The following is an 18,002-nucleotide window of genomic DNA, read 5'->3' as shown; positions in this document are numbered from 1 at the left end:
AGGCACAATTTGGATGCAGCTCAGGATCTGGGGATGTGTGGCTCTGGAGCCAGCTCCAGCACTGCAGAGAGTTTAAATCAGGGGAGTTTTGATCCAGGTTCTTCTTTACCTCCAGTAACAGTGAAGGGACCAGCACAGAAAATGGCTGGCTTGAGATTATGTCCTGAAGGATAAAGATCCTTTTGTTTCCAGTGATCTGGCAGCTGAGAATGGAGAGCAAATGAAAAGGGGTTCAGCCTGGCCAGAAACACGCATCCTCACAGCACCTCCCCTGCTAATGTTCCCTGGACCCAGTTAACACCCCTGCTTGTCCTGCAGTGACAGCCCCAAGGCCCTGACCTTGAGCACACGGCACCTCTCCTTCATGTGACTGGTTTGAAACTGGGAGGCAGGGTCTGTTCTCACCTGAGGAGCTGTTTTTCCTGGGCTGCACATTTCCAGCAACAAAGTGGTTCCTGCCTGGGAAAGGAAAGAAAAGAAAGTCCCCAGGCCAAGCAGTCATTTGGTGAAGTCTATTGAAAACAAAAGGCCAGATTCTGCTCGCATGCTGGTACCACCCCATTCATTCCTCCTGATTTACACCAGCCAGATCCAGCCAAAAGGGAGCCAGACCCCAGCTGGTGTAAATTTGGGGACAACCATCAAAGTAAGTGGAGCACTATGGAACTACACAGACTGGGGATTTAGCCCAGATTGTGCCCCCTCCCCCTTCACCTTTCCAAGTTTAGCAGCTGGTTCCTGTTGGGCCTCTCCTTTACAGGAGTAAAGCCATTGCAGCCAGCTGTGGAAGAGGAGAATTGGATCCTTTCCGAGCAATCCCAGGAAGTGGTTCTCTGTGGGGGTCTGGATCTGGGAAGCAGAAAGAAGTGAGCTCTGTATATGATCTAAGTGGCTTCCCCCTCCCCTTGCTGCTTAGCGAGGCTGGGAATATGAAATCAGTCCACGTCTTGAACATGAAGGAGAGGGGGTGGGGGGTGGGAAGGAGGAGAGAGCAACGCTCGTCTTTTGAAAAGCCTCTGGGATTGTTTGGGTTCCTTAATCCAGTCGAAAGAAGGGGGCAGGACTTTGAGCTGCCCTTAATCGCTTTTCCCTTTGCCAAACATCCCAGCGGTAAGAGCAACGCTGGGCAGAGCGCGAGAGGAGAAAAAGCTGGCTTGCAATAGCCCCCAGCCCCTCTGCCTGTGCCCTGAGGAAGTGCTAGAGTGCTGGAAGGTGAGAGAAGCTGGCGCTCCCTCTCTGTGGCCCATCTTTTCTCCTGCAAGTTTGCAGCACAGAGAGGCGATCTCTCCTCTGGTGATTTTGCTGTCTCTCTAAGCTTAGCTGGAGCCTCCCCCCAGCTGCTGCAGGAACCCCAGCCAAGTTAATGCAGAGTGCGACTTCACTCCAGTTATTATTTTTGTTTTGCAGGGCCGTGCAGGGAGGATTGGCAGCGCTGATCTGAGTTCTCTCCCCCTGTCCCTGCAAGCTCAGCCTCCTCCTTCTTGATCCCAGCTAAACCTGGGCTTTATTCCGACCAGGCCTGGCACTGGGCCACTACACTTCTCGCAAGTCCCTGTGCCAAGGGGGCTTCTCTTTTTTTCTCAATGAGAGATCCTTGAGCGTCGAGCACGTCGGGGGGATCGGCTGAGTTCCAGAAGGATCAAGGGTTCTGCGTGAGCTCAGAAGCTCTGGCCCCACAGACGGACACGATGAGCACGCAGCAGCTCAGCTGGATGAGATGCCTGCCAGCTGCCCTGTGGCTGTGCTGCCTGCTGCCTGAGGGGAGTTGCACCTGGAGCCTGGCAGGACTCCAGTACGCCAACCGAAGGTAAAGAGCATCTTGGCAAGGGCAAGCTATGCACATGCTGCTGTGGTCTAGTGGGTAGGGCACAGGGCTGGGCATCAGGAGACCCAGCTTCCATTCTTGGCTCTGCTGCTGGGAGCCTTGGCCAAGGCTGGGTGGCTTGAATGCCCCCTCTGTAGAACAGCTTCGTCCTCCTTTGTACAACTTTTGGAGCTCTACAGGGGCGATGTTCTTGTCCTCGCCATTCTGCAGCATGCCATCAACCCAGTGGAGGGCCTGGCTCTCGGTGGGCATGTGAAAATGCCCATAGATAGGGATAATGGTGGGAAGAGACCTGATCTGTGAATGTCTGTTGAGAGTAACAGGTGAGTGGCAGCTGGGCTTATAGGGGGCCTTTTGGCCCTGCATGCTGGCTTGGGTTGGCCTGTGGTGGGGCTCAGCTCAGTTAGTACTTCCCAGCTTGTCTCTGCAGAAAGGCTTGGAGGGAACAATCTGCATAAGCTGAATTTCCTTTGGACGAGCCAGCAGGTTTGGGGTTGAGGTATCTTGGCTGAGGAGCCTGGGGCTCACAGCTCACAGCTCCAGGCTGCTGTCTATGATCTACTTGGTTTGTGGACAGACCAGGTCTGTTAACCAGAACCCCAGTCAGTGTGGGGAGCGCTTACTGAGGTCTGGGGAACCCTGGAGGAGTTGCTGGTTCTGAGCAGCATCCAGCTTTTGTGATGTTTATGGGAAACGTTTTGCTTTGGAAATATCTCCATCACTGGATCTGTAGGGCCTTCCGATGTTGGCTGGATCAGGGACACTGTGTGCAGAAGTGTTCTCTTTTCCCCTTCCTGTCCCAGGCAAACCCAGGAAGCATGGAGCAGTGCAAACCTTGGTAAAGATCCCAAGTTAGAAGTAGCTTTTCCTAGCCCCGCTGAGTAGCTCAAGGCACAGCTTGGGCTGAGGGTGCAGGGCAGCTGTTGGCTTATTCCATGCAGGAACGGTCAGAAAAGCAACACTTGGCTCTGATTCCAAACTTCTGGAGAATAATCCGGGGGGATTCAGAGCTGGGGTTTGGTTCAGGCCCTTCACTAGTCTGATTCAACTGACTGTACAGCAAGAGGGTGGTAGGGAAACCTTACATACACACCCTCCTTAGCCCTAGCAGAGAGCTGGCCCTGGGAACACCCTGGCCCACTGGATGCTGTGGAAGTCATGCTGCTGCTGTGGATGAACAATGCTGATGCTGGATTGAAGCAGGACTCAGGGACAAGGGGCCTTTCAAGGTCTCTGCTGGGAACATCTGCAGAGAAAACTGGGTTGAGGTGAAGCAGCTCCAAACTGCCCCAGCCAGCAGATGCTTTCCCAGCCCAGTCGGAGGCCAGGGAGCTGTGGGGAGAGTGACTGAATAAGCCACAGATGCTATCTGCCAATGGCATGTGGGGGAAGGAGACAGCAGTAAAGGAAATGCACTGGATTCCCGCCTTTTGTGGGATCAGGCCAGCAGTGAGTGATGGTATCTCCCCAGCCACGCCTTACCCAGCCGTGGTCCCTGGCTTCCTTTGCTTGCTAGTGCTGGGATCTTGCTCTTCAGCAAGTTTGAACATTGGGCTGCTCTAGCCATGGGGCGTAGCTGTCGTGGTGAGCTGTGCCTTAGCCATCCCATAGAGAGATCAGATGGCTAGATCCAGACCATGATGGAGATCCACTTGGGGAGACTCATGATCCCTAGGATCACACCTGCCCCCAATGGCTACTCTTGGGATAGAACAAGGTCTCCAGACAGACCTGTGCAGCTTCCCCTCCTACCCATCCCCTGCCCTGCTCTTTGCTAGCTGCCTTTGCCACATACCAAGGGGAGCGCCTGCTCTTTGGCCTCGCCCACATGGGGAAGTTGTCTCCACAGCTTCTGTTCACTGAGCTATTTAGGGCTGAACTGTTTAGCTGTTCCACAGTGGATGGCTTAGTTTTCAGGTCCCATGGGTTTGCCATGACATGGCCTCCCTGCCACATCCCCGATGGGGTTCATAGCTACAAAATGGATATGAGCCCTGCCAAATGCTGCCTTGCCCTCCCCTGGGGGACCCACAAACTTAGCTTGCTTGCAGGCTTCCTGTTTAATGGTTAACCCCTGATGCCTAGCCATCTGACCTCATTCTCTGGGATGAGGAACCTGTGTATAGAGGGGGAGGCAGTGCTGTCTAATGAATAGAGCAAGAGATTGGGAGCCAGAACATGTGGGGTCTACTCTCATTTCTGAATGAATCATTTCCTCAGCTTCCCCATTTGTTAAAGAGGTGTAATGAGAGTGACAAGGTAGGTGAGGTAATAACTTATTGTTTATAGAATGTCAGGGTTGGAAGGGACCTCAGGAGCTATCTAGTCTAACCCCTTGGTCAAAGCAGGACCCATCCCCAGACAGATTTTTGCCCTAGGTCCCTAAATGACCCTCTCAAGGATTGAGCTCACAACCTTGGGGTTAGCAGGCCAATGCACAAACCACTGAGCTATCCATCCCCTGCCTGGGGGTGGAAGAGACAAGCTTTTGAGCTGCACAGAGCTCTTCTTTGAGTCTGGAGAAAGTAACCAGAGTATCTGAGCTAAGTACAAGGAGGGACAGATTGTTAAGCATATGGGTTCACACAAGTAAGAGATCACTTAAAATAAAATGAGTAATGAACACCTCTGTGGTGATCAGAGAACCAGAGTTAGCAGGCAGCAAGATGTGCTACACATTGTTATAATGGGCCATAAAGCCAGCATACATCTCTGTTAAGTCCCTGGTTTAGTTATGAATTTAAGTTCCACTTCCCAAGCTTGTCTCTTGAGGGTGTTGTGCAGGTTTCAGGCAGAGTGAGCTGAGATGCTCTGATGAAAGGTACAATATAGGTGTTACTTATCCCCCCAAACCCACCGTCAAAAGCAGTAACTGTGGGAAACCCTGGAAGGCAGAGCTTCATTCCAGCAGTGGGCTAATCCTGGTGACAGGGCTGTGTTATAAGCAGGACAGAAAGTTCTAGGCTTTCCAAGGTGCTCTGAGACGCTCCAGCTGGAATGGCAGTGTGTGCGTAATGGCTGGGGTGGGGGGGGGGGGCATGTAAGGGCAGAGAGGCTGTGTGGGGTGCATGTGTGTAATGTCAGAGGGGTATGTGTGTGTAAGGGTAGTTGGGGGGTGTAAGGGTAGTGGGCGGTGTGTAAGGGCAGATGGGTGTGTGTGTGTGTAAGGGTAGTGGGGGTGTGAGTGTAAGGGCAGACAGGTGTGTGTGTAAGGGAAGAAGGGTAATGGGGGTGTGTGTAAGGGCAGACAGGTATGTGTTTGTAAGGGCAGAGGGGTGTGTGTGTGTGTAAGGGCAGCATGGTATGTGTGTGTAAAGGTAGTCGGGGTGTGTGAGGGGTGTGTGTGTGTAAGGGCAGATGAGTTGTGTGAAGAAATTTGACTCAGCCGGACTTTCACCCCCTGGGGCCCTTGGATTGCTGGTCAGACACTTTCCTGCATTGTGGGCCGCTCTCAGTGCTGCCTGCTCCTCAGACTGCGCTGATTCTCTTGTGTCCCCTGACACTGGCTGTGGGAGCACCGTTATGGCAAGGGACCCTCTGCCTCCTGCTGCAGCAGGCAGGGTTTAGGTGACTTTGCCTCCTCTCCCTTTCCCGCTGTGTGCCCTCCGGTGAGGTACTGGTGCCAGCTGTGCTGCCTGCTCCCCTGGCACAGAGACTGGACCTTCTGTACCTTCTACCGCCCCAGTGTTTTCCTTGCCCCCAGAATCTGTAAATACTTGGAATGGAATTTCCTATCCTACCTCTTCTATTCTCTGTGCTGCCCCCTATTGGTCAGGATAGAAGGTGATTCCCAGCCGCCCAACCTGCATTCCCTGTGTGCAGCATAGAGCGTGATCCGCCTTCTGCCCCATTGCCCACTGTCATTCTACCATGGCAGGGCGCCCAGGGAGACGTGCACCCTGCCCTGAAGAGCGCTCAGTCTGACTAGTGGAGGAGGCAGATGAAGGGTGGGGGGGAAACAGGTGTATAAAGGGGAAGTGACTTGCCTACGGTCAGCTTTTTTACGTGTCTTTCAGGCCTTTTGTACTGACATCACTGCTGTTATACCCAGGATGGATTTGGCCCCGTCCCTCTGGAAAATCACCCCTCTTGCTGATCCTTTCCACCCTCCACAAGCCCCCCAGAGCTTGCCAGACAATGAGCTCCCCTCCCGCTCTTTTTTCTTGATGAGTCCCCTATTTAAAAAGTAAGCAGTGCCCCTCCCCCCGGCAAATTCTTTATTCTCCTTGCACGGCAGCTCCTTTTCAAAGGCCTTTCTCCTCGGAGAGCAGACAGGCATCTCACAGGTCACAAGGCAGCAAGATGAATCATCCGGCCCGTAGCTCTGCAGCCAGGGCACCCCACCCTCCTGCGGGTCCCCCGCTCAGGCCTGCTTGGGTTGTTTAATATTGACTCCAGCTGGTTTGGAATTGGAATTGCCGTCCGTGGGAAATTGTGAAATGATTTTTCATTTCGCATTGGAATGAAATTTCCCACAAAACAGATCATCTCTCTCCCACTCCCCCACATTGAATTTGGGATCATTGCAATGCTTCATTTTAATATAAATGTGCCCTTCCAATAATGTTGAATCATATAATTTTGACTTTGATATTACATTCAACTATTCACTGTCATACAGAGGATAAATATGATCTATCGAAATATACAATGGAAATAAAGATTCAAGTATAAAGTCAGTCAAAATTAATTGAATTGAAATGAGACAATTGAAGAGACTCATTTTTACCTTGTGAAAGTGAAATGAACATTATCCAAAGGAGAAAGTTGAACAATTTGTTTCAAGTTTTTCCTGTCAAAAATTCCTGCAACGTGTTTTGATTTTGACAAAACTGCAGTTTTCAATGGAAAACTCTTCTGATGGGTATTGTCCGGCCAGCTCCAATATCTATAGGGTGAAAGCACTCAGGGGCCCTGTCAGGATCAGGGCCTTGTGCTGGGTGCTCTGCAAATATGCATCAAGGCGTGGACCCTGCCCTGAAGAGCCTCGTGTAGCTCCCAAGATTGGCAGGAGGCATGGGTGCAGGTGGACATGGTACTTGGATCTGGGTAGGCATGAGACAAGGGTGCAGGCAGGCAGGATGTAGAGCAGCCTGGGCCCTGGCTGTAGGTGGGCATGGGCACAGGCAGGCCTGAAGGAGGTGCGGGCTGGCATGCTGTAATGCTCAGCTCCCAGCAGAGGTGTGTGGTGGCAGCAGTGCCAGGGTTTAAGAGTGGTGCGGGGCAGCAGCCTGCTGTGGTTAGAGCCCAGGGGTCATTCAAGCAGCATGCCTGGCTAGAGCATAGCCTAGGTCAGCAACCCGAAGCCTGCCCCACACTGGACGTAGGGTGTCGCAGTTCTTTGTGGGTCAGCCTGTAACTCAGTGAGGGGTTGCTGGCTGGCTGGAATCTGAAGGGCATAGCACTTTGGGTGCTGATCTTTTACAAATCTGAACCCAACTGTGGGTGCTGAGCCCTAGAGAACCTGGCCCCCTGGGAAAACTCTGGCCTCGCTAAACCCCAGAGACAGCCCCAGCACTCAGTGTGCCCCCCACACCGCCTTCCTTCCCCCCATTCCAGCCCCCAGGGCACTGCTGGGGCAGGGATGGGGAGCTCCCAGCTGTTCCAGTGCTTGGATCTCCTGCAGGAGCTGTTGCTGTCAGAGGAGCAACGCTGATGTCAGTGTCAGCCAGCAGGAGTCGCTGTGGGGCTGGTTCCCACATCCTCTCCCAGCACAGCAGCGGTGGCTGTTGGGAAGAACGTGAGAGTGCCAGCTAGTGAGGGTGCTGCCAGGCAGGGGGTCGGGGAGGTCTGCCAGCTGCAGCCGGTTTGTGCAGGAGACATAGTTTGCAATAGATTAACCCCCAGGCAGAGCGCTGAGTGAGACAAACTGCAGCATTCCCCAGTGTGGGCATGGGAGCCAGCATGCCAGTGTCTTTGTTCTGCTCGGCCTCATGGCATCTTCTCCCTCCCTTTGTGGTGAGCCGTGATAGGGAGGAATCCCAGCCAGGGCCCTGCAGCTGCCCACGAGCTGAGTTCTGACATTCCAGCGCCCAGCTGGGAGCATGCCCTCCCTCACCACAGAGACGGCCCCTTAAAGCCAGACTCACCCAGGCCTTCCCTTGCACCTGGGGCTTAGCTGGGCAGTAAGGGAGTCACAGCTGTGGGGGCAGGGGCTTGAGCCTACCATGCAGGCCCAGGATCTCCACTGCTGAGAGCCCACTTTCCACCTAGTCAGAGAGGCATCACCTAAAGAGCCTTTGTGGTGGGGAGGGCCCCCGGCCCCACTGCAAGAGGGATGGAGAGTCCAAACTGTGACAGACAACTCTGGCTGGGAATGCGCAAGGAATGTAAGAGCCAGTGAGAGGGAGGGAGCTCATGGCCTTTGCCAGCTAGTGATGCCACAGCCAGGCCAGTCCCAGAGTCAGGGCTGGGCTGAGCGCCTGCCCAGGGCACCCCCAGCACAGTGCACCCTCCCGCACCACGGCCCCTCTGCCCCAGCTGGGAGGAGGAAGGGAGCCAAGGGCCGAAGTCTTCATTTAGGAGGGCGGGATTCTTTCCTGGGTGCAGGCTGATGAGTCTTGCCCACATGCTCAGGATTTAGCTGATCACCATATTTGGGGTCGGGAAGGAATTTTCCTCCAGAGCAGATTGGCAGAGGCCCTGGAGGTGTTTCGCCTTCCTCTGCAGCGTGGGGCATGGGTCACTTGCTGGTGGATTCTCTGCAGCTTGAGGTCTTTAAACCATGATTTTAGGACTTCAATAACTCAGACATAGGTTAGGGGTTTGTTACAGGAGTGAGTGGGTGAGATTCTGTAGCCTGCGTTGTGCAGGAGGTCAGACTAGATGATCATAATGGTCCCTTCTGACCTTAAGTCTATGAGTCTATGAATCCCTTAGAACACATGGCAATGTCTTCCAGAGACTAGCTCCCCAGGGTGGACTGGAGCCTGGCCCTCTCCCCTGAGGGGCTTGAGCCCCTTCCCATAAATCCCAGCCCCTGATTATCCCTCAGCTTTCCTGTGAGAGTGACAGGAACCACTGTACAAGGTCTACATGCTCTGACCTGCCCCCCCCCAGCGCTGAACAAGGGGCTCACCACTCTAACCCCCCTCTCCTCATAACCCTGAACAAGGGGCTCAGTGCTCTGACCCCCCTCCATAGCCCCCAAACAAGGGGCTGGGTGCTCTGACACCCCCCATTATCCCCTACAAGAGGCTGGGTGCTCTGACACACCCCATGACTCCCTACAAGGGACTGGGTGCTCTGACACCCCCTATGGCCCCCAAACAAGGGGCTGGGTGCTCTGACACCCCCTATGGCCCCCACACAAGAGGCTGAGTGCTCTGACACCCCCCATGGCCCCCAAACAAGGGGCTGGGTGCTCTGACACCCCCTATGGCCCCCAAACAAGAGGCTGGGTGCTCTGACCACCCCCTCCACAGCCCTGAACAAAGGACTGGGTGCTTTGATTTCCCCTATGGCCCCTGAACAAGGGGCTTGGTGCTCTGACCCCACCCCATGTTCCCAGAGCAAGTGGCTAGATGTTCTGATCCCCCCAGCCCCAGAGCAGAGGGCTGGTGCTCTGATCCCTCTACAGTCTCTCTGCCACTTTAGCTGTCTGCCTGTGGGGGAGGCACTAGCTGGGAATGGCTGAGGGGGCAGATTTGGGCCCATGCAGTGGAGCCGAAGGGCTTGATCTCCCCATGTCCTGTCCTCATCCCTCTGAGCCCACTGGGAGGAGCTGCAAGTGGGGGATGCCCTGGTGCTGCCTTAGGGAAAGGTGGCAGGATTGGGGACATGCAAGCTGGGAGGGGATCGGAGGAGGGGGCAGTGTCATCCCCCGCCTCACATCCCCAGCTTTTCTGCAGGCCCAGGCAGGGCTGGCTGCTTTCAAAGCTAAACGGGATGCTCTATTGCATGGAGTGGGGAAACCAATGGGTCTGTGTGGCACCAGCCACTTCCACACCACTGCAGGGGGCATGTGGGCTGCAGTGCTGGCCTCTCCCAGCAGGATGCGCTGTTGCAAACGGTGCAGGAGCTTTAACTCTGGGGCACTCCCAGACTCTTCCAGCAGGAGGTGCAATAAAATTTGCCCCAGTGTAACCCAGTGGTCGCCCTCCGTTTCCAACCCACAACACAGAGGATATGGGTCTTACAGCCCCGGCTTGGAAGCCTGGCTCCTTAGTTCACACTGTAGCAGCTCCTGCTTTGTGGCTTTGGAGGTCCCCGGTGTCGGCCAGCGTAGCAGCTGTTGGGGGAGCTAGCTAGCTACTGCACTCCCAGCTTGTCTCCAGCATGGGGAGCTCTTGGGAAAGGTGCAGAAGGCCTGTCAGAGGGCAGAGGACAGCTCCGAGGCCAGGAGGCGCTGCAGGGAGTACGTCGATTATACATGGTAGTAGCTGGTTCTGCCCAGCCTGGCTGTGTTTCTCCCTGGAGCAGGTGAGCTCAGGCAGAGGTGAAAGCAAGCCAGTGTGCCATACCAGGGCAGCCCGGCTGCTCCAGGCGGCAATTTAAAGGGCCTGGGGCTCCCAGCAGCGGCTGAAGCCCCAGGCCCTTTAAAGTGCCACCAGGGCCCTGCTGCTGAAGCCCTGGGGTAGTGGCAGTGGGGCTCTGGGGGTTATTTAAAGGGCCGGGGCTCCCACAGCCTCTACCGCCCCAGCCCTTTAAATAGCCGCCGGAGCCCCACTGCCGCTACCCTAGGGCCACAGGGGCTATTTAAAGGGCTGGGGCGGTAGAAGCAGGAGAGTCCTGGGCCCTTTAAATAGCCCCTGGAGCCCTGCTTCCAGAGCTCTAGGGTAGCAGTGGCAGCCGGGGGCTCCGGCTGCGGTTTAAAGGGCCTGGGGTGGTAGCGGCGGCCGAGCCCTGGGCCCTTTAAATAGCCGCCGGAGCCACCAGCTGCCACTGCTACCCAGTGGGGAGGGGAGGGCACTTACCCATACAGGCGGGCCAGGGCTGGCTCTGACCCCCTATCCCTGCCCCTTCCGCCCAAGGCACCGCCCCTTCCAGGGGCCAGAGCCGGCCCCAACCCAGCCCCATACCGGTAAGTCCCTAGTTCTACTTTCACCCATGGGGCAGACTTTCTCTCTGTCTTTCCCCCTTGCTTTCTCAATGGCCTATTGTGGGTGGGCGGGCGGCCAGGGCCAGTGCTTGGTCCCCGTGCAATCTGGGCTGGGTGGCTCCGTCTCTGTGCTGAGCTCAGCTCTCAGGGATTTTCCCTTCGTAACATGTGGGTTTGGTCCCTCGCCATCCTGGCTCTGTGCTGCACTTAGCTCATCTTGGGATCCTGGCTCCAGATGGAAGGTGGGTTATTTTTTGTTGCTCTCCTTTGATCTCTCCACTCTGTCTGCCTACAGGCCTGAACAGGACTATTGAATCCTGTTCCCATCCCACCGCACAACACCCACTCCCGCTAATATGGCAGCGGATCCTGTGGGCCTCGTGGGATCCTGGTCCCGCTGCAGGGCCCTACGCTAGTCCCGCCCAGGGCTCTAGTGCTGCCTTTCCAACCTGCTCTGCTCCCTTTGATTTCAGTGTGCTAAGAGGAAAGGCCAAGAGAAAGGGCTTGGCCGTGCCAAGGCCAGTAGCCAGCAGCCTGCAGAAGAAGCCATCATGCTGGCTGCTCCAGCTTCTGCGGGCGAGAGAGGAGGCGCTGCCTTTGGTGCCATAGTCTCGAGTTTTCACAGCACTTCGGCACCTGGTTCCCAGGTCAGGTGTCTTTGTAATGGTGATACCCTGGGAAAATTCCTCGTGTGCACTGGAGCTCACAGCACTACTTCCCCCTGTGCATTCTGCGCTGCAGGCTAGGAGCTCTCCTCTGTTCCTAGCACAGCCCCTGCCAGCCTCCTGTGCTCCTGTGGCACTTCACCCTGAAAGGGGCTGAGCATCACAATGAGAGGAATACCTAGTTCTTATAGAGTGCTTCACAAAGGAGGTCAGTGTCCTTACCCCCATCTCACAGAGGGGAAACTGAGGCTTGGGAGGGCAGTGACTTGCCTATGGTCACACAGCAAAGCAGTAGCAGAGTGAGAATTTTGCCTAGCTTGCCTAGTCTGGTGCTATCCACTAGGCCACACTGCCTCCCCTGCCTCATTGAAGCCAAGAAGAGCCCAACAGCTTCCCAGCATCTCTCAGGAGGTGGCCCCGGTGTGGTCTTCTGAAGGGTCGTTGACTACCCCATTGCACCTACCTCCCCAGGGGCCCCAAACTAGTCCTTCCATAGCAATGGCCAGCCACTGGGTACATACGGTCCCCATAAGAGCCAATGGGAGGGGAGCCATAGAAATATAGGACTGGAAAGGACCTCAAGAGGTCATCAAGTCCAGCCCCTGCAGTGAGGCAGGACTATCCCTGACAGGTGTTCATCCAGCCTGTTCTTAAAATCATCCAGTGATGGGGATTCCACAGTCTCCCTTGGGAGCCTGGTCCAGAGCTGAACTCCTTTACTTAGGAAAGTTATTCCTAATATTCAATCTACATCTCCTTTCCTGCAAACTAGTCCGATTCCTTCTTGTCCAACCTCCAGGGACCTGGCAAACAATTAATTACTGTCCTCTTTATAGCAGGAATTACAAGCAAAGAGAGCAGACTGTGTCACTTAACATAGCCTTAAGTCTACACTACAGAGTTAAGTTGACACAAGTAACACCAACAATTATAAATCGCTATAATTATATCACTTGTGCATGTTCTCACAACGCTTCTTCTGTTGGTAGAGTGCGTCCACACATGGTGCCCTAACATTGGCAGTGAGAGCAGTGCACTGTGGGTAGCTAGCTATCCCAGTGTGTTACTCACCACCTTCTGCAGCTAGGAGTTGTGGGAAGGCAAAGTGGATCGCAGTGCATCACGGATGCAGGCTCAATGTCCTGTGATGCAGATTTTTCTGTCGCATCATTCTGTGGTCTTCTGACTACATTTTGCGCCATTTTTCAACAGCCTGTTTACTGTGTGCCTGCCCTCTCTGCCTGAAAGGATGGATCCCGCACTGCTGTCTACTGTTGTGGTCACTGTTATGAGCACATCACGGCTGGTCATGCAGTACATCATCATGAGCATCCAATCTGAACAGGAATCCGAGGGGCCTGCCCTGCTGAGTGCCATGGAAAGAAGCAACACCAGATTATTTTTGGCATTCATGGAGCAGCTGCACATAGTGGACTGTCACTACTGGGCTCAGGAAACAAGCACTGAGTGGTGGGATCAGATTGTGATGCAGCTCGAGGATGATGAGCAGTGGCTGCAGAACTTTCAGATGTGCAAAGCCACTTCCTTGAACTGTGTGTGGAGCTTGCCTCAGCACTGCAGCACAAGGACACCAGAATGAGAGTTGCCCTCTTGGTGTGTGGTGATCGCTGTGTAGAAGCTGGTAAGTTGTGAATCATTTTGGAGTTGGGAAGTCTACCACGGGGATTGCATTCCCGCAAGTGTGCAGGGCCATTAATTGCATCCTGCTATGAAAGACTGTGACTCTTGGAAATGTGTATGAAATAGTAGATGGCTTTGCAGCAATGGAATTCCTTTACTGCGGCGGAGCAATAGATGGCACGCATATCCCAATTTTGGCTCCCACCATCTTGTGACGGAGTACATCAACAGAAAGGGGTACTTCTCTATGGTATTGGAGGCACTTGTGGATCGCCGGGGTTGTTTCACTGATATCAGCACAGGGTAGTCAGGGAAGGTGCCTGATGTGTGCATCTTCAGGAACACTGGCCTGTACAGAAAGTTACAGGCAGGAAAGTTGTTTTCAGATCAGAAGGTTCCAAGGGGAGATGTTGAAACGCCCATTGTGATCTGGGAGACCTGGCATACCCCTTGCTTCCATTGCTCGTGAAGCTTTACACCGGAAACCTGGACAGCAGCAAGGAGCACGGACTTCAACAATAGGCTTTGTTAGGTGCAGAATGACCACTGAACGTGCATTTGGCAGATTAAAAATTTGCTGGCGCTGTCTTTATAGCAGGTTAGATCTAAATGAGGAAAACATTCCCATGGTCACAGCAGCCTGCTCTGTGCGGCATAATATTTGTGAGGCTAAGGGTGAAAAGTTTTCCCCACGGTGGAGCATGGAGGCGGATTGCTTGGCTGCTGATTTTGAGCAGTCAGATGCCAGGGCTATTAAAGTGACACAACAGGGAGCTATTCGAGTCAGGAAGACTTTGAGGCACCATTTTGACTATGAGCACCACTAATGTGTCTTTCTATAAAACATTCTGCCATGCTTTGTTGACTTGCCACCTTGCATGAAAATGTTGATGATTGCTTCCTGACCGTGATTTGTAGTCTGCAAATGTGCCAGTTGCCACTATGTATTAATTCCATCAGCAATAACTGTATGTAGGAGACAAATAAAGATTAATCAAAAGCACTATCTGAAAGATAATCAATTACCAATAAACAGCACACAGAAAATGCTTTGTTGAAAGGGACATAATACTGAGAAGGGCACTCTCCTGATGGAGGTTCTCATAGCTGTGTGTAAGCCCAGCTCTCATTTAGGAAGCTGTCCAAAGGGGTGGAGTGAATGGGGTACTGCAACGGAGTAGGAAGATGCAAGAAATGTGTAGGAGGAATTTTGGGAGGGCATGGTGAGCAGTTCTGTATGGGCTGCAGGGACTGGCAAGTATTCATGTGTTCTGCCATCAGCGCTATTAGAGATATCAGCATCTCCATTTGCCCTTCCATCACCTTTATCATCTGTTCCTGGCCCACCAAAATTCACTCGTGGCCCTGCTTCCTCTCCTGCCTATCTATTTATAAATTTTCATTAACTGTGTCCCTCCACACTCTGTGTTCTTGTTCTGTGGCATGAGAGGATTAGAGCACCCCAAAACATGTCCTCCTTGGTCAAGTCCTTATCTGGCCAAGATGCTCTGCCGGTGTGTTGGGGGTTCCCTTGAAGGCCACATCTGCAGAAGCACAACAAACAATAAACAGAAGCATGATTGTTAGTGCACTCAGAGCATCGAATCATAACGGTAAAATACACCTCTTTCTCACTGTCCCTTGACAAGCACACAGCTCAGTGAATGCCCTAAATATGGTGAGTTTGGCCTGGGGGGGCTGCGTTCAAGATGGGGCAAGAGTCTTGGTGGTTTTTTCAGAGGATCACTGCAAGTAACTAGGGACAATATTGTAAATTCTGCCACCATTTTCTACAGGCCAGGCCCTATGCTGTCTGCCTGTGTGCCGCTTTGGTCCCTGCACAAGTGGTTGCTGATTGGCGCAGGAAAGTTTCCTACAATGTGGGAAGGAACAAAGCAAATCTGCCACAGAACCTTTGGCAGAGGATTGGCGAGTATCTCCAGGAAAGTTTCCTAGAGATCTCTCTGGAGGATTCCCATGAAATCTTGGTGCGCATTAACACATTGTTCTGCCATACTACTTAGCTGGAATTAGCCCAAACACTCCGGGGTCGAGAAGAGGTCCTGGCTCACCATGGTACCAAGTGACTGTGTTGCCTGTCCCATCTCATCCTCCAACTCCACTTCCTCGTCCACCACTTCATCCTCGTGGTAGAGTCCACTGGCTGCTGTCTCCAGCCCCACCGAAGTATCCAGAAGGCTCATGGTGGTGGAGGTAGGGTCATCGCTGAGGATGGCATCCAGCTCCTTATAGAAGCAGCAGGTCTTTGATGCAGCACCAGAGCAATGGTTTGAGTCCCTCGCCTTTTGGTACGCCTGCCTCAGCTCCTTTATCTTGGCACTGCCCTGATGTGTGTCCCATTCTTAGCCCTTCTCCAATATGCCATGAGAAATCTGACTATAGGTATCAAAATTCCTATGGCTGGAGCAGAGCTGGGACAGCACAGCCTCATCTCCCCACAGACCCAGCAGATCCAACAACTCAGATGTGCTCCAAGCAGGAGAGCGTTTGCTGTGTGAAGCCACTATGGCCAGCTCTGCATCTAGCAAACAAGAAGTGGAATTTCAAAAATTCCTGGGCCTTTAAAGGGCCAGGGGCAGGTGTCTGTGTACTTGGGTGCAGGGCAGCGAAGTTCAAACTGCTGACCAGAACAATCAGGATTGGCATTGTGGGACATCTCCTGGAGGCCGTTTATGGCAACATAACCAAGCACAGTGTCTACATTGACACTGCATCGATTTAACTTTGCCGCAGAAAGCTTTATGCTTCTCATTGGGGTGGGGTTTGTCAGCAAAGCAGGAGAGTTTTGTTGGTGGGAGGGGCATGGCAGTGTGTACACCTCCACCGTTTTGTCAACGAAAGCTGATGTTTGTGGACAGAACTCCGTAGTGTAGACAAGGCTTAGGGAGAGGTCACTGCAAAGGGTATGAGAAGCAAAGGGCTGAGGCATTCAGTGGGGTGACGTGGTGCCATGAGTGAGCGTTGCAGGAATCCTGGGGCCACATCCTGATCTCTGTCACTCTGCAGTCACACTGATGTAACTCCATGGACTACAAGAGGGTGACTTCAGCTTTGCCCCACCATCAGTAAGATCAGAATCTGGCCCTCTGAGCTCATTAACTCGGGGTGAGACTGTCCTGTCTTGAAAGACCCCTGTCAGAGGGAGGGAGAGGTCTGAAACCAGACACCCAAAGTCCATGTCTTGTCTGCACCATGTGACTCATGTTACCTGCCTATTCACTGGCAGGGCCGCCCAGAGGATTCTGGGGGCCTGGGGTCTTCGGCGGCGGGGTCCCCCGCTTCGGAGGTAATTCGGTAGCTGGGGATCCTTCTGTTCCAGGACCTGCCGCCAAAGTGCCCCGAAGACCCATGGCAGGGGCCCCCGCCTCCGAATTACCGCCGAACAATGAGTGAGGACTATTATTCGCAAATGTGATAGCATGTACTGGCTCTGAGTCTTTTTGCTGATTTGTCTTTTTAAGATGCCCGTCTCTTGCAGCAAGTCACCTGCCCATTTGATTTTTGCCACCAGGTCATTCCAGGTGAGGTGTTCCATGTCCACAGCCCCCATGGTCAGTTTTGTCTGAGAATTTAGTCCTGCATAAGTGCTCAGGGTCCCTGATACTGGAAAATGACAATCCCATTCTCTTCTGTCTGGGGTCATGAATCAGAGAGAGCTGCCAGCATCTTCTTTCTAATTAGGTAAGCTTCAGTGGCCTCTTCTGGTTTCTACTCTTCCTTTATGTATAGTTTCTCAAGGGAAGAATCAGGCAGTAATATTTTAAGAGCATTTATCATCCATTCCCAGGGTCCAGCGACAGTCCGCTCCCAGAGCATCTGCATCACAAGGAGAGGCGCATAACTAGCCAATTGGTTAAGTCCATGCCATCAGGAGAGGGGTACATTTGCCAAACGTGAGCCAGTCACACAACAGCAGTGTCATGGCTCAGTGGCCCCAGTCTCCCAGCAATGGCCTTGGCTTGACTAGGAGACTATCCTACTACGTCCATGGCCAGCTCTGTTGTGCAACTATGTGTTTAATCTCCCTTGTGGAAACAGGGGCAACATTATGCACGTGTGGCCAATCAGGGTTGAATGGGCTTTTGGGGCCAGCATCAGGGGGTATCTCTATTTTCTCAGGGGGCTCCAAATCGCAATCCTCTCTCAACCTTACAGCTGCTGCCACCCCCTTATGGGCGCTAAGTTGGACACGCAATTTACTAATCTCTGCCTTACACTTCTGATGGCCTGCTGCTGCCTTGACTGCCTGAGTCTCATCTGCCAGGAAGCGAGTTGCTGCTCTTGCGTCTTCTAACAATATCTCTGTGTGTGTTAACTTTTTCCTATACAGTTCTGCATTCCTGCTGGCCTTGTCTCTCTCCACGTGCATATTTCTAAGTACAGTTGCCATTTTAAACTTTTCTGCTCTAAATTCCCACCCATCTGTCTCACATTTGTTTGAACGCTGTTGTAACTGCTTTTTCTCCAGTTCCAGTTCCTGCCTCCCCTTTATCATTTCAGCCATGTCCAGACATGCATAAAATAACGTCCATGCAGCAGCTGCATCCTTTGCACTCCCCCATGGCTTTCAGGTTGTGCAATAGTGTTCAAAGCTCAGACTCGCTTCAGTCAGGAGATTCTCACCGTTAAAGCACCTCCTTTCCCAGGGGCACTTCCCCTTCTTCATTACCTGTCTCTCTAACCCGTTGGTTTTCTCCTGTCTCAAGCGAGCAGCCAAGGGTTTTGTTTCAGCCATCTCTAATTCTCTTATCTCACTAATGATCCCTACCAAAAGGCCTTTCACACACTCACAGTACTGCTCTAAAATGTT

General features: G+C 53.2%; 1 protein-coding gene across 4 annotated transcripts in view; it reads left to right on the top strand.

Moving 5' to 3' along the window:
• Positions 1 to 1,009: 1,009 nt before the first annotated feature.
• The window catches only part of EMID1 (EMI domain containing 1), a 105,584-nt gene continuing 88,591 nt past the window's right edge, over positions 1,010 to 18,002 (top strand). For 3 of the 4 annotated variants that reach the window (XM_050923822.1, XM_050923819.1, XM_050923820.1), the window contains exons 1-2: positions 1,043 to 1,212; positions 1,408 to 1,807. In XM_050923822.1, coding sequence (XP_050779779.1) covers positions 1,689 to 1,807 — 119 coding nt within the window. In that variant the 5' untranslated portion in view covers positions 1,043 to 1,212; positions 1,408 to 1,688. Of the gene's footprint in view, positions 1,213 to 1,407; positions 1,808 to 18,002 lie in introns of all 4 variants that reach the window. The other variant, XM_050923823.1, reaches the window with a different exon arrangement.

Source organism: Gopherus flavomarginatus, chromosome 15 (genome assembly GCF_025201925.1).
Source record: "Gopherus flavomarginatus isolate rGopFla2 chromosome 15, rGopFla2.mat.asm, whole genome shotgun sequence".
Taxonomy (NCBI): Eukaryota; Metazoa; Chordata; order Testudines; family Testudinidae; genus Gopherus; species Gopherus flavomarginatus.
This window is presented reverse-complemented; position numbering and strand designations above follow the sequence as displayed.